This window comes from Talpa europaea, assembly GCF_964194135.1.
Source record: "Talpa europaea genome assembly, chromosome: 1".
Taxonomy (NCBI): domain Eukaryota; kingdom Metazoa; phylum Chordata; class Mammalia; order Eulipotyphla; family Talpidae; genus Talpa; species Talpa europaea.
Genome location: NC_140073.1, coordinates 50332766 through 50346241, shown reverse-complemented (window position 1 = coordinate 50346241; position 13476 = coordinate 50332766). Strand labels below are relative to the sequence as shown.

At 52.4% G+C, this 13476-nt stretch overlaps 1 protein-coding gene across 4 annotated transcripts in view; it reads left to right on the top strand.

Moving 5' to 3' along the window:
- Nucleotides 1-298: 298 nt before the first annotated feature.
- The window catches only part of TENM4 (teneurin transmembrane protein 4), a gene marked incomplete at both ends in the record, with an annotated part of 390357 nt that continues 377179 nt past the window's right edge, over nucleotides 299-13476 (top strand). For 3 of the 4 annotated variants that reach the window (XM_084236342.1, XM_084236341.1, XM_084236340.1), the window contains 2 exons: nucleotides 299-578; nucleotides 5775-6044. In XM_084236342.1, the coding sequence (XP_084092468.1) occupies nucleotides 356-578; nucleotides 5775-6044 (493 nt within the window). The remainder of the gene's footprint in view (nucleotides 579-5774; nucleotides 6045-13476) is intronic. The other variant, XM_084236339.1, reaches the window with a different exon arrangement.

The following is a 13476-nucleotide window of genomic DNA, read 5'->3' as shown; positions in this document are numbered from 1 at the left end:
TCAACTGCCTGGAAACCCATCCAGGAGGGGAGGGGAGGCTCCGGTTGGGGTGTGGGAGGAGTGTTGGGGTGAAAAGGCCTAGCAGCAGCCAGCCAGCAGGCACCTCTGGGCGCTGGGTGCACGCTCCCCGCCGCCTGGGCTGCGCAGCCGTGGAGCGGTGCCCTGGCCTGCAGAGCCCGCGGCGCCCCCTCCACAGAGGGCAGGTGAGCAGAGGGCCAGGGTGGACTCGGATTGGCCTTTGCCCCCTGGAGCCAGCGCTCACGCCTTTTCTCTGGTTCCTGGGGTTCCAGCCCACTCGGCCCTGCGCGCGGCGAGGACCCCGTCCGTGCACGCGGAGGAGCGCGGGCGCGAGGCCATGGACGTGAAGGAGAGGAAGCCATACCGCTCGCTGACCCGGCGCCGCGACGCCGAGCGCCGCTACACCAGCTCGTCCGCGGACAGCGAGGAGGGCAAGGCCCCGCAGAAGTCCTACAGCTCCAGCGAGACCCTGAAGGCCTACGACCAGGACGCCCGCCTGGCCTACGGCAGCCGCGTCAAGGACCTGGTGCCGCAGGAGGCCGAGGAGTTCTGCCGCGCAGGTGAGCGCGGGGCGGGGCGGGCAGAGGCCACGCCCCTGGGCGGGGCGGGCGGGGGCCACTTGCCTAGGTGGGGCTGGCAGAGGCCACGCCTGTAGGTGGGGCTGGTAGAGGTCACGCCCCCCCGTGGGCGGGGCTGATAGATGCCACGCCCCTGGGCGGGGCGGACGGAGGCTGTGCGCCTAGGTGGGGTTGGCGGAGCCCACGCCTATGGGGTGGGGCTGGTATAGACCACGCCCCTTTGGGTGTGGGCTGGTAGAGGCCACGCCCCTGCGTGGGCTGGTGGTGACCACGCCCCCTGGGCGGGGCTGTTGGAGGGCCACGCCCTGGACGTGGTCCTAGTGCTGCCAAGGCTTGCTTCTGGGCAAAGCCCCAGGTGTTATCACTCTGGCTCACACTCACCTGTTGGCCTCAGGCGGCGGTTGCGAGCTGAGCCTCGGGGTCCCGCTGCACCCCGCCCTCCCGGCATCAGGCCTCGTCTGTCAGCGGGTATGGGGTGTCCTCACTGCGCTGTCAGGACTGATGAAGTGACGCGTTTAAAGGGTAAACGTGCTAGTGCCGAGTCGGTGTTTGCTGGTTTTGTGATTTTTCCGTCCATTTTTCAGTCAACAAACATACCTTATAGCGCCTTCTTTGTGGCAAACACGGGTCTGGCCTTGAGAGGAGCCGCTCCTGAGGTGGTCAGGCCTGAAATGTTAGTGACTTGGGGGCCATCCTGGCGCCTGGCTCCCTCTCCTTCGCGTCCTGCACGCAGGGGTCACCTGAGCCTGCCTGTCCCACACCGGGATGTCCGTCAGGTCCATCCCTCTTCTCCATCCTCTCTCTAGCTGTCCCAGGTCAGGCCACTGCTGCGGCCCTGGGAGGCCTGACCGCAGCCCGCTTAGGCCGGTGCTGCCCGCTCCGGGCCACTCGCTGCCCTGTAGCCAGGCTTTAGCTAAGGTTGACTCGTCTTGCCCTGAACTTGCCGCCAGGTTTTCCTGCACTGTTGTGCCCCCTGCCGCTCCACACCCCTTTACTCGTGCTCCAGCTCCGCTGAACTGCTTATCATTCCTACATCTTCCGTGATATCTGGCCCCTACCCCTGTGCACCTGTGATTCTGCAGTTTCTGACTGCAGATCCCTGAGCTCTCTGACGCCTGGTGGGCCCTTGACGATTCTTGCAGTTCTCCCTGATTCTGCCCTGCTGTCTCCCCTTCCAGGGCTAGCTGGCCACTGTGCTCTGTGATTTATATACTTTAGACTTTGTTATTCATCCTTGCGAGAAGCCCAAGCTGAATCATTTTGCCCAAGATTACGGAGCTCAGACAGCCCTGCCTGGCCCAGTTTGGCCAGGATGCCACCAGAGGCTGCAGAGAACAGCCCCTTCTTGTCTTTATAAGTGACGAAAAGGTGTCCTCATCACACAGGCAGGCCTGACTGTTGCTGTTGACAAAGCACTGCCTCCTATTAACTTCTCTTGAGCAAATTTAGAGCCTCAAAAATCCTGTGAAGGTAGAGGACACAGATTATCATCCCTTGTAGGGGCAGGAAGGACCACAGTACAGGTTTTCTGACCAGCAGACCGGGTAAAGGAGGAGTCAAGAGTCCTCAGTGGCTTTTGCAGGTCTTTTATTAGATTAGCCAGGCATATGGGAGGTAGGGGTGCGGGGGGCTGGGAAGCTGGTAGTCCTCCCAGCCCCCAGCATAATCCTCACTCTATCTGGGCTGTCTGGCCTTCTCTCTGTTTCTCTTCTTCTCTTGGCTTCCATTCGTTCTTGGCTTCTACTGGTGTCCCCGTGACGCCGGCCTTAAAAAGCACAGTCTCAGCCCAGGTGAATCCCATCTACTTATGTCCACACCCTACTCCAGGTGCCCGCCATCAGGCATGCAATCAGGACCACAAGGTTCCATCATCTATCCTGATGGTGGGAGGGCAGAAAAGCCTGACATTTTTCCTTACCCTACATCCCATTTTAAAGACAAGAATACAGAGGCTCAGGTGCTGTCGCTAGCCCAAGACTGCATGACAAGATGTTGAGTGAGGTGGTCAACCCATGTCCTGGGATTCTTAAGAGAGACACCAAAAGGACATAAAGCAAGCAGAGCATGAGGACTTCTCATGCAATAAATCTAAGCACACATGTCAGAGAGCCTGGGCTGGCTCAGTGGGATCACTGAGCCCTTAGACTCAGCCCTCACCTTGCATTTCTCCAGTCCTGAGATGTCTCAGCTCACTCATATCGATGCTGAGACTGGCTGCTTCAGAGGGTATCCAGGGCAAACCATATGGAAATCAATGCAGCCCAGGATGTTTATTGCAAATTAATTTGATTTTTCACTTAATGTAGTCGTCATTCTTCATAACGTGTGACTGACCTCCCTTGAGAGGGCCAGCTTAGTAGAGCAGAGATGAGAGTGGGGAAGGGATGGGGGACAGGCCAGGGATGGGGAAAGGAGACCAGAAGTAGACAAATGGGGCATGCTGAGTGTGGTATACAGAGGTGGGAAGCTAACTGTGAAGAGATAGACTCTGATGTGGATTTTTTTCCTACTTAGAGGGAGAGAAAAAGAGGAAGGCAGAGCGGAGTATAACACATAGGGGTGATGTTAAAAATATTTAACCCCGGTAGTGCAGCGGTTGAGCGCTGGGTTGCGAAGCTGCCCGCAGCCTCCGCAGCGCCGGTTCGATCCCCGGCTGCTCCCCGGCCACCGGGTGGGGGTCCCACATGGCACGCAGACCTCTCCTGCCGCCCGCTGCTCCCCTCAGCAGTGTACTTCGGTCCTTCTGCCTGCTCTGCTCCCCGCTCTGGCTCTGGTGAATTCTCTCACCCTCCCGCGCTTCTGACTGTACCCAGCGCTTGTATAAATAAATCTTTAAAAAATTAATAAAAAAAAAATTAACCCCTGGTCTCATCCAGATCTTGGTCAACATGAATGTCTTTCTGCCCACTGAGCAGAGCCCAGAGGTCCCTGCCCTACTGGGTCAGCTGACTGTTTGGTAACTGAATCAAGGGAGTCTGGGGGAAGGTGGAGAATGTTTTCAGGGAAGGGGCAGGACAAGACAGCAGAAACTAGGAACTAGACGGCACTGGGCGTGAGGAGGCTCAGGTGTTTGCTATTTTCTAATCTGGCATCAAATGATTTCAGGACTTTCTTTAACCTCAAATTAGGCAGTGCCAGTATGAACAACTGAGTCTCGGAGTTGGGGCGCTCTCCTCCTTCCAGCCTCTGCAGCTTTCATTTCAGCAGGTCCCAATTGATCTCTCCTCCAACCTTCATGCTCCCTTTACACACACACACACCCGGCCCCAGGAAATGGCTGTTTATGTCACCTTTCCTGAGCACCTATTCTGTGCCAGTGCAGAGGTGCTAGGCACAGCTGGCTCAGACACTCAGGAGCACAGAGCTGATGGTTAAGAGCGATGCACATGATTATAAAGCTGCACATTTCTGCTGGTTTCCCTCCTACTTCTCCGGCTGCTCCTCCTCACTTGCCTTTACAGGCCTGACCTATTAAGTTCTGGCTCTGGTTTCGGGAATCCTCCAGAACTTGGGCATCTACCTCTTCTCTCTCCTTACTCCACTCTCCACATCCACTCTTATCCATAAATCTCCCCTCTGAGCTTTCTGTGCCTGTGCTCACAGGACATTCATGGGTCTGCCCGCTGATCTTTAGTCCTTAATCCTACCTGTGGGTGGCCATGAGCTCTGTGAAGCCAGGAACCACACCCAACTTGTGCTGGGTCTTAGTAGAGACCCAGCACCCATTGAACTGGCTTAAATGTGGGTGCCATCTGATTCTGAGTTCCTTTCCCAGATCAGTGGTTGTAGGGTAAGGTAAAAAAGTATCAGGCTTTTCTGCCCTCCCGCCATTAGGATTGATGATGGATCCCTGTGGTCCTGAATACATGCCTGATGGCGGGCACCTGGAGTAGGGTGTGGGCATGCGTAAGTGGCTACACCTGGGCTGAGAGACTGGGCTTATAAGGGCAGCGTCACGGGGATGCCAGCAGAATGAACAGAAGAGCAGAGAAAGAGACCACCAGAGAACGCCGGAGAGCCCAGACAGAGTGAAGACTTGCTCCCAGCCCCCTGGCACCCCTTGCCAGCCATGTACCTGGTAAATCCCAATAAAAGCCTGAAAAGACACTGAGAGCTCCAGCACTCTCTCCTCCTTTACTCTGTCTACTCGGGTCATAGAGAACCTGCTCTGCCCCTTCCTGCCATTACAGTGGTTTAATGGAATAGGACCCTACTGCCTTCATCCACCCTATTTCCCCATCCTACAAAACTCTCCTGGGAATAGTAGAGGTATGGAAGAAGCTGCTCTGCATAGACCTTGAATTAACATTCAAGAGTGAAATGGAGGCTGTGCTACCCATGGCAGTCAATACTGTCCCTATGTGAGCCTCCCCTCTGCGTGTCCTCCATCCTGGGCATGGGCCAGCCCTCCTTGACCCTCCACACACCTCTTGGTGAGCAGCGCAGCTTCGACTGTGGGCTTAGCTCCCGAGTTACACCAATATCTGGCCCCTTCAGAGCCCCTGCTGGCATGAGGAAGAGGAAGGCAGAGCCTACTTGCTTGTATAAGACTGACTGTTTGTTCTCTGCCAATTCCCATCTTCTTCACTTTCCTGTTCTGAACTTTTTGACATAGCCAGAAAGGGGCTTCTGGGCCCCAGGGAGCCATCTCCTCTCATCAGGAGGCTTCCGTCCTGCTCAGGAGCACTCCTTGCTGGCAAAACTTCTCCCTGGCCTGGCAGAGGTGGGCAGAGGTTCTGAATCCAGGGACTTGTTGAGTCCCTACTGAGTTAGCAGCTTTTCTGTAGACACAGGGATTTAGTATGAGCACAGCCTGGTCCCTGCTGTTGTTGAGGTCATCTCCAGCAGAGTCAGGCCCTTAATCAGCTCTACCGTGCAGGATGGCTGGGGCCCAGGACTCCCAGAGGATGAAGCAATGACTTCTGCAAGGTGTGTAGGGATTAGAGGAGATGTCACAGAGGAGGTTTCTTTGAGTTGGGCCCTAAAGGTTGCGGAGAGTGTGGCCTGGTGGGGGTGTGGGGGGCAGAAGGAGTTGTTCCGGCAGAGAAACGGCATGGGTGTGAAGGCCACAGAGAGCTCAAAGAGCAACAGGAAGTCAGCCCTAGGGCCAGGGGCCAGGCTTCTGATGGCGAGACCCTTCCTCAGCACCCTAACCAATTCACCTGTGTTTCCTCCTAGGTACCAACTTCACCCTGCGTGAACTGGGGCTAGGAGAGGTGACACCTCCTCATGGGACTCTGTACAGAACTGATATTGGCCTCCCCCACTGTGGCTACTCCATGGGGGCCAGCTCCGATGCTGACATGGAGGTCGACACCGTGCTGTCCCCAGAGCACCCTGTGCGCCTGTGGGCCCGGAGCACCCGGTCGGGGCGCAGCTCCTGCCTTTCCAGCCGGGCCAACTCCAACCTCACACTCACCGACACGGAGCACGAGAACACTGAGACTGGTGAGTAGCCCTCCTGCTCCTGGCCTGGGCCGGGCACTTTGGTAGCAGAGCTGGTGTTTTAATTATAATATTGATTTTCTGCTCCATCCCTGGGGTCTCTGGTGAAGTGGGTGAAAAATTGCTTTGCGCTCAGTGGTCAAAAGGCAGAGTCTCTTGCAGAGAAACCTGAAATTTCCAGCTGAGATTGAGTTGCTGCTCTTTCCTTCCAGACCAGGGAGGTACCTAATGGGTGGAGTTATTGTTTACAAGGCGCCTCTATGTCGGGAATGGGGTGAGGGACAGCAGGGACTGAGCCCTGTAGCTGTCCTCTCCATCAGCCATGCCCGGTCCTGCCCCGGTCTGGCTCACAAGTCTCAGGCCTCCGGAGCTCTGCAGTCCCGGGCAGTCGCCACAGTACTATCCCGCCATCATACCCTGTGCTGTTCAGGGGATGGCCAGCAGCTCGCAGAAGCTGTTATCTTGGGGTGTCTGAACATTTGAAGTGTTGCTCCAGCTTGCCCATGATCTCACGCGCACGTTTGGGGAAGTGCTGACTCTGGACTGTGTGTCCCACGCTCATCTCTGCTGCTGGTCCTTTGCCCGCGCCCCACCGATGCTGTGGGGGAGAAAGGTGACAACTTTCTCCTTCTTATGGTGGAGGGAAGGTAGCCTGGTTTCAGGATTATCCTCTTTACTGGAGACTTTGTTGGTGGATCGCTAAGGAGCCCTGAGTTAGATGCAGCCCGAAGCGGGCTGCGCAGCAGAATCTCCCTGTCTCTGGTGTGTGCCCCGGGTGGAGGTGTGTAGGGAGGACAGCAGAGGCCAGCCCTTTTCTGTCTGGAAAAGGGCTTTTGTGTCTCAGAACTCCCACCAGGAGGTCTCCTGGTGCTTCCACATCAGAGGTGGATGGGAGCATATAGGGAAGGCGGCCTGAATGAGAACTGAAGAGCCACACCGGGTACCAGTGCCCCCTACTGGCTTGCAGCTCTAAATTCAGGATCCTGGTGATTCCTGAGCTGATTCCCTGCCCCAGGGCCAGAGCAGGGCCAGGGCCCAGGTAGAGGGCTCAGTCTGTAAAGGACACTCCAGGTGGGTTATGCAGGACACAATCACTGATTTGGAATCAGACAGGAGATCAGGTAAGGTCAGGGTCAGGTAAGAAAATATATCTTCTTAAAGAGTCAGGGGCAGCAGATTTCCAAATGCCCGTTCCACCACCCCTCCCAGAGAGCAGGGGTCATTTTCCTAGAGCCTGTGTGAGGGGGAGGGGAGCAGAGGTCCCTGATCCCAGCCAGCCTGTGAGGGCACCATGGACCTGAGTATCCAAAGGAGTGCCCCATCTCTGCAGGGGGGAGCCGGTCACACCCCTCATTCCCCTTCCAAGTCAAAACTCTTCTGTCTCGCTTCCCCCACTGTGCACTGAACCAGAACACCTGCCACAGGTGCACAGGCGATGGTAGGGCAGGGAAAGCAGGGCCCGAGTAGAGGCAGGAAGCAGTTCCATCACTGTCCTGGGGTGTGACATTAGATAAGGAAATCAGCATTTCCTGTGTTCTGAGAATGTTAATGGTTCTTAGATGGGAGGAGGGGTGACGTGTTCTGAAGAAACAGTGGATTAAATAATTTAAACTGGTTTCTTTGACGCAGGACTTTTCAGGACCTTTAATATGTCGATGAGCATGCTAATGAGAAATTGCAGGGAAGGATATATTCAGCATTTCCCATATCGATCTGACCACAGAACCCTTTGTTCCCAGAGCCTCTGGTGGGGCCAGTGTTCTGAGTGAGACTTTTTGGGAATGAGTGAGCTGAACAAGCTGCAGGCCCTTCTCTGTCTAGGACCCCTGAGCCTAAGTGTTTACATTAAAGTGAAGGTGAACAAGAGGAAAATGATAGCGACAGCACTGCTACTGCTGGTTCTAGACCCTCGGCACTGTGCTGAGTGCTTTAGTTCTGAATACCCTTTACTTCCTCTCCGGCCCTTTAAGGTAGTTTTAAAGAATAAGCAAATGGCAGCCCAGATATTTTAAGATACCTGCATAGGACACACAGTGGGCAAGATAGAATTTGAATTCAAGCCTGTGTAACTAGAAATCTTTACCCTTAGAGCCCTGGTTATATTGAATTTCCTCCGCAGCAAAATGCTTGGGTTGTTTGTTCTTTTGAAGGCTTCTTGATATGGTGACAAATGATCATTTTTCCATAAAGTCATGACAGAGAGAGGCACACACCGCCCACATTATTGTATATTCCCTGAGAGCTGAATTACAGTTGAATTAGGCCTCTGTTGGGTGATAATGACATAGCCGACAGCCTAAAGAGCTTCAGCCTTTAGCAACAGGGACAGGGAAAGGTCCTGGCCATGTCTCTCTAGCCTTCTGATTGTGGGTTTCCACACTGACCATGGGCCCATAAGCTTCACTGCAGGAAGGACAGGCAGAGGAGGTTGGGGTGAATCTAACAACAAGCTCCTGACTTCTGCATCCCCTCTAGGCCTAGACTCCCTGATCCCAGACACCCCACAGCTGCCCACCCGCTTGTCTACTTGCTCCCTGTCGGGAAGTTACATTAATGGCTTTGTTATACTAGGTCTAAAAAACTGACAGTGAGTCATACTGTGAGTGAATGGCTCCCTTTGATCCACTGATGAGGTTGACAGCACTTTTGTTCACACCATTATGTCCTTAACTTAATGGCGGACTGAGGCTCAGAGGGGTAGAAAGCATGTTCATGCTGCATGTCTAGTTGAGCTGGAGCCAGGTTCTCCACAGCAGTCTTGGTTCTTTCTCTTTCCTTCTCTTCTCCCTGCACATCCCACCCTCAGGTCCCCTCTTCCTCCCTGGGCATTCACCCCCTTGGCCCCAGAAATCTCACTTTTTTCTTTGATAAGAACTCAGATCTGGGCCTCCCTGGTGGCTCAAGGGCTAAGACACAAACTCTGAAGCCATCTGCAGCCTCTGCAGCACGAGTTTGATTCCCAGCTGGCCAGGGAGCAACCCACATAGTGCAGCAGACCTCTCCTGACTCACCCACTGCTCCCCTCAGCAGTGTGCTTTGGTCAATCTGCCTGTTCTGTTCCCCACTCTGTCTCTGGTGAATCCTCTCACCCCCCATACCTTTGGCCTGTAACCCAGCTCTTGTATGCATAGATAAATAAATCTTTAAAAAAAAAAAAAAAAAAAAAAAGAACTCAGATCTTACCATCAAAGTAGGTCTCAGCTCCGTTGGGTAAATTAGCCAACAGGTGGCCACTTTGCAGGAGCAGAGGAAAGGAAAGCCCTACTGAAGGCCTGTCATATGTCAAACCACTGCAAGGGCTTTTAATCCTCATGATTAACCCTCACACCACCATGGCATTTCCATTCCCAAGATGGAAAAACTGAGGTTCTCTAAAGGTCAACTGACGTACCAGCCGTTGTACAGCTGGAAAGTCAGCAAGTGGGCAAGACTCGAATTTAAATGCACAGCTCCCTGGTAATATAGTTTGAGCCTTTGGCCTACCTCCTTGGAGTCAGCTAGAGCATTGGTCTCTCAGTTTTGGTGAGGCCACCAAAAATAGGCCATGGAGTTTTCAAAGCTTCTTACCAGATGTGAGATGCATAGTGTAACCCCAGCAACTTCCAGCCATAGGAACATCTACTCTGCCTCCACAGCCAGTCTTGCATTAGTCAATAGTAATTGTCAACAGTATTGATAGCGGTGGAGGCTTTTGCTGAGGTCACGGTGGTGCTGCATGCGGCTGCCATCAATAATAACTTTTATGGGGTCCATTAAAGCCAATTTCTGCCCCTGAAGGTTAATGTCAGCAGCTTTTATGTCACTGCTTAATATCCAAAATAAATACAGAATTGACTGGGTAATGTAAACACAAATCTTCCTCCCAAGGCCCTCCGGCAGAGCCAGCCCTCAGGCTTTCCTGTCGAGTGGGGCCAGCAGGCTGGGCAGGCAGCAAACCTAGGCGGTGCTGGCATCCTGCCAGGCAAACTGTTGGCATTCAATTAATGTTTTTTAGGAAGCAAAGGTTGCAATTTGAACTCCCTTCCCAACCACAGGTCAGCTCAGCAGTATCCCTTTTGTAGATCCATACCATAATACCTTCTATAGCTATGCTGAGCTCCTTCAGCGTGCTGGGCATTACACTCACACAGTGCTTCATGGCCAGAACGTGCTCAGAGAAGAATGCAGTAGGCAATCAGCATGCAAACGTCATGGAGTGTGAACACACAAACCTAGAGGCCCAGTCTACTGCACACCTGGGTTAGGTGGCACAGCCTCTGGGGACCACAATTGCACACGTGACCCAAAGTTGGCTAGAACGTCAAGCAACACATGATTGTCATGTGAAGGCATAAATGTAGGGTAGAAGCTAGAAGAATGATGAAGGAGGTGGAGCTATAACATCTTCATGGTCCTCTGTGATGTAGGTAGAGCAGGCACGGTGCAGCATGGAAAGAACAGTGACTCCAGAGTCACAGAGGAGTCCTGGCCGCAAATCCTGTCCCAGCTCTGAAGCCTTGGACAAGTCAAATCAAGGACAACTCCCTGAGCCAGCTTCCTCATTTCCAAAACAATATGCCGCAGTTACCAGAAGCTGGGAGGGGGAAAGTGAAGTTAGTGTCTAATGACAGCAAGGGCTCAGTTTGAAATAGAAGGTTTAGGCGAGTTTTGCCACAGTAATTAGAAATTGTACAAAAACAGCATGGTATCTTCTTTCTTTGAAGTGTTGCTGTGAACATAACAACATTTGGGAAGTGTATGGTCTGTGTTGGTCCTTAATTCATGCTAGTTATTAATTTGGTCAGAACCTGTAGGATGATAGTGAAAGGAGCCATTCATTTTGCCCTGGGGGTACGAGGGCTCATTCCTTCCTTCTTCGCCCATCATGCACCTGGACTTAAAGGCCAAGTAGGATTTTAGTGAGCATAAAGGATCTGAGACGAGCGTTCCCAGTAGAGGCAAGTGCGAGCCAAGGCTGGGAGGCGTGAAGAGGCATGGTGGGCCTGGGGAATAGTGAGCATTTCCTTGGTGCTTTAATCCCACAGGCAAATTGAGAAATTCACTTAGAAAAGAAACAATGAAGCAGAATCACAGTTACCCCAAATTATCAAGCAGCTTGGGTGTCGAAAGGGAAATTATTGGTTAACCTAATTAGGCAGCCAAATTGCTTATTCAGAGTCAGTAGATTAGGTGAGCATCTCCAAAGCACAGAAAAAAAGCAGCTCATTACCAATTTAACTCAATTTATCCTCTACCCTCCCTGGCCTCATACTCATGAGACTTGGTTTTAAAAATCTATAAGAATATCTATCATTGATTCCCTAAGTGCCCAGAGCACGGCAGCTGCCCAGCCAGTGCGCACAGGCTCCACCCTCTAGGAGAGAAAATCAGGCTTCATCAGCTGGGGCAGGAATCGAACTCCCACACTTGACTGTCCGTCTGCCTTAATGAGGTGGCCCCCACACCTTCCCAGTAATATTTTCAGAGAGTCAGAGTCCCACATCCACGCAACAAGTGCAGTAAGGCTCACAGAGACAAAAAGATTTGGGAAGGGCCTGTGAAGTCAAAGCATCTGGGAATCTAGAAGCTGGAAGTGACCTCAGCAACAACAGTCCCATTTGCTCAATTTCAGACAGGGAAACATTCAGAGAGGTGAGGTGACTTGCTGTGTGTCCCACAGCTCATAAAAGACAGAGCCAGTGCTTGAATCCAGGTCTGCCACACTCCAGGGCCCATTATCTTTCTTAACCACGGCACTCCCATTTGCTGTTTTCTGTATGCTTTTAACTTAATGCATAAAATATAATGGTCTTGGAGATGCCTCTAGCTATCTAGACCATAAATTTCTGTGTCAATGTTGGAGACTTCCAGGAAAGAATCTGAATCTAGAATCTATTCTAGCTGATCAGGACCTACAGGTTGTCCCAGGCCATTCTCAAATTATGACCTGTGGGGTATTTAAATGGTGATTGTAGAGGCTTAAGAGAAAAATTCCCCTCAGAGGAGCTCTGAGGTCTTATGGAAAATGTACTGATCCATGGGCTTTGTGGGATGAGAAGGAATTCAGTAGGTAAAGATGAGGAAGAAAAAGCCTTCACTATGGGCAAAGGTGTGGAAGTGGGCAGATACCAGTTATGTCCCATAGGGCTGGACGGAGCTTTTTAACTGGGAATATGAGGTTGGTTGGTAAGGTTGGTAACCTGGCAAGATTGGAGATTTAAGTGGATCTTCTATCATTGAACAACTATTTGTTGATCCCCGGCCATGTGCCAGGTACTGTTTTAGAAATTAATGAGTTTCAAAACAGAAAACTTCCCACCCTCATGTCCATGAGGGTGTAATTCCTCATTACATTCTAGTGGGGAGACTGAGGGTAAACAAGTATAAAAATGAAATTTTATAGGATGTTTCAATATGATGAGTGTTATTCAAAGGGGATAGGGAATGGCTGAGTTGGGGGAGGGCCAGAGTTCTAAAAGTGCTGGTCAGGGAAGACTTTACTGGAAAGGTGACATTGGAAAAGAGCTTTGCAGTAGGTGAGGGACTGAGCAGTAAGAACGTCTGGTGAAAAGCAATCCTGGCAGAAGGAAGGACAGGGTTCAAGTGTCTTGAGGCACGAGTGTGCCTGGCCTCTTTCCAAGGCAGCAAAGAGGCCAGTATGGCCGGAATAGAAGAGGTCAAAAAGGTGATGTGGGGGCCTCCCTGGTGGTGTAAGGATTAAGACGCAACCTATGAAGCTATCCGCAGCCACTGCCACATGAGTTCAATCCCTGGGCAGGGAGATACCCACATGGCGCAGCAGACCTCTCCTGACTCACTCGCTGCTCCCCTCAGCAGTATATTTCAGTCAGTCTGCCTGTTCTGCTCCCCACTCTGTCTCTGGTGAATCCTCTCACCACCACCCCTACACTTTTGGCCTGCACCCCAGCTCTTGTATGCATAAATAAATAAATCTTTTAAAAAAAAGTGACGTGGGGTAGGGGCACATGCTGGCCATAGCATGGGAGGGTTCTGAACTGAGGAGTGACAAGACTTGACTACTGCTTGAATAGGATCACTCTGGAAGCTGCGCTGAGCTCTAGTGGGCTGTGTTGCCAGGAGAGGAAGGATGAGTGTCAGGCCAGGTGGAAGCATGGAGGCACTGAGGATGGGCTCTGGACTTAGTAAAGGGAGCAAACTGCCTCTTCTCACATCTACCCAGGACCTCAGAACTCTGATTCTGAGAGTTAAATGAGCTCCCAGGTACTCTGGGAGGAGAGGGATCACCTGTGATCCTTTTCCTGGCCTCACTGCTGCTTCAGTTCCATGTACTGGCTGTCGCTGCCACCCGCCATGCTCTCCCTCATAGTTCATGGTCTTGGTTACGAGCCACACCTCTTGTGTATTCCTCATACCATGTTCGATTCTGCTGCCTACCATCATAGTTTCTCACCTGGATGCTTGACTTCTACTCCCA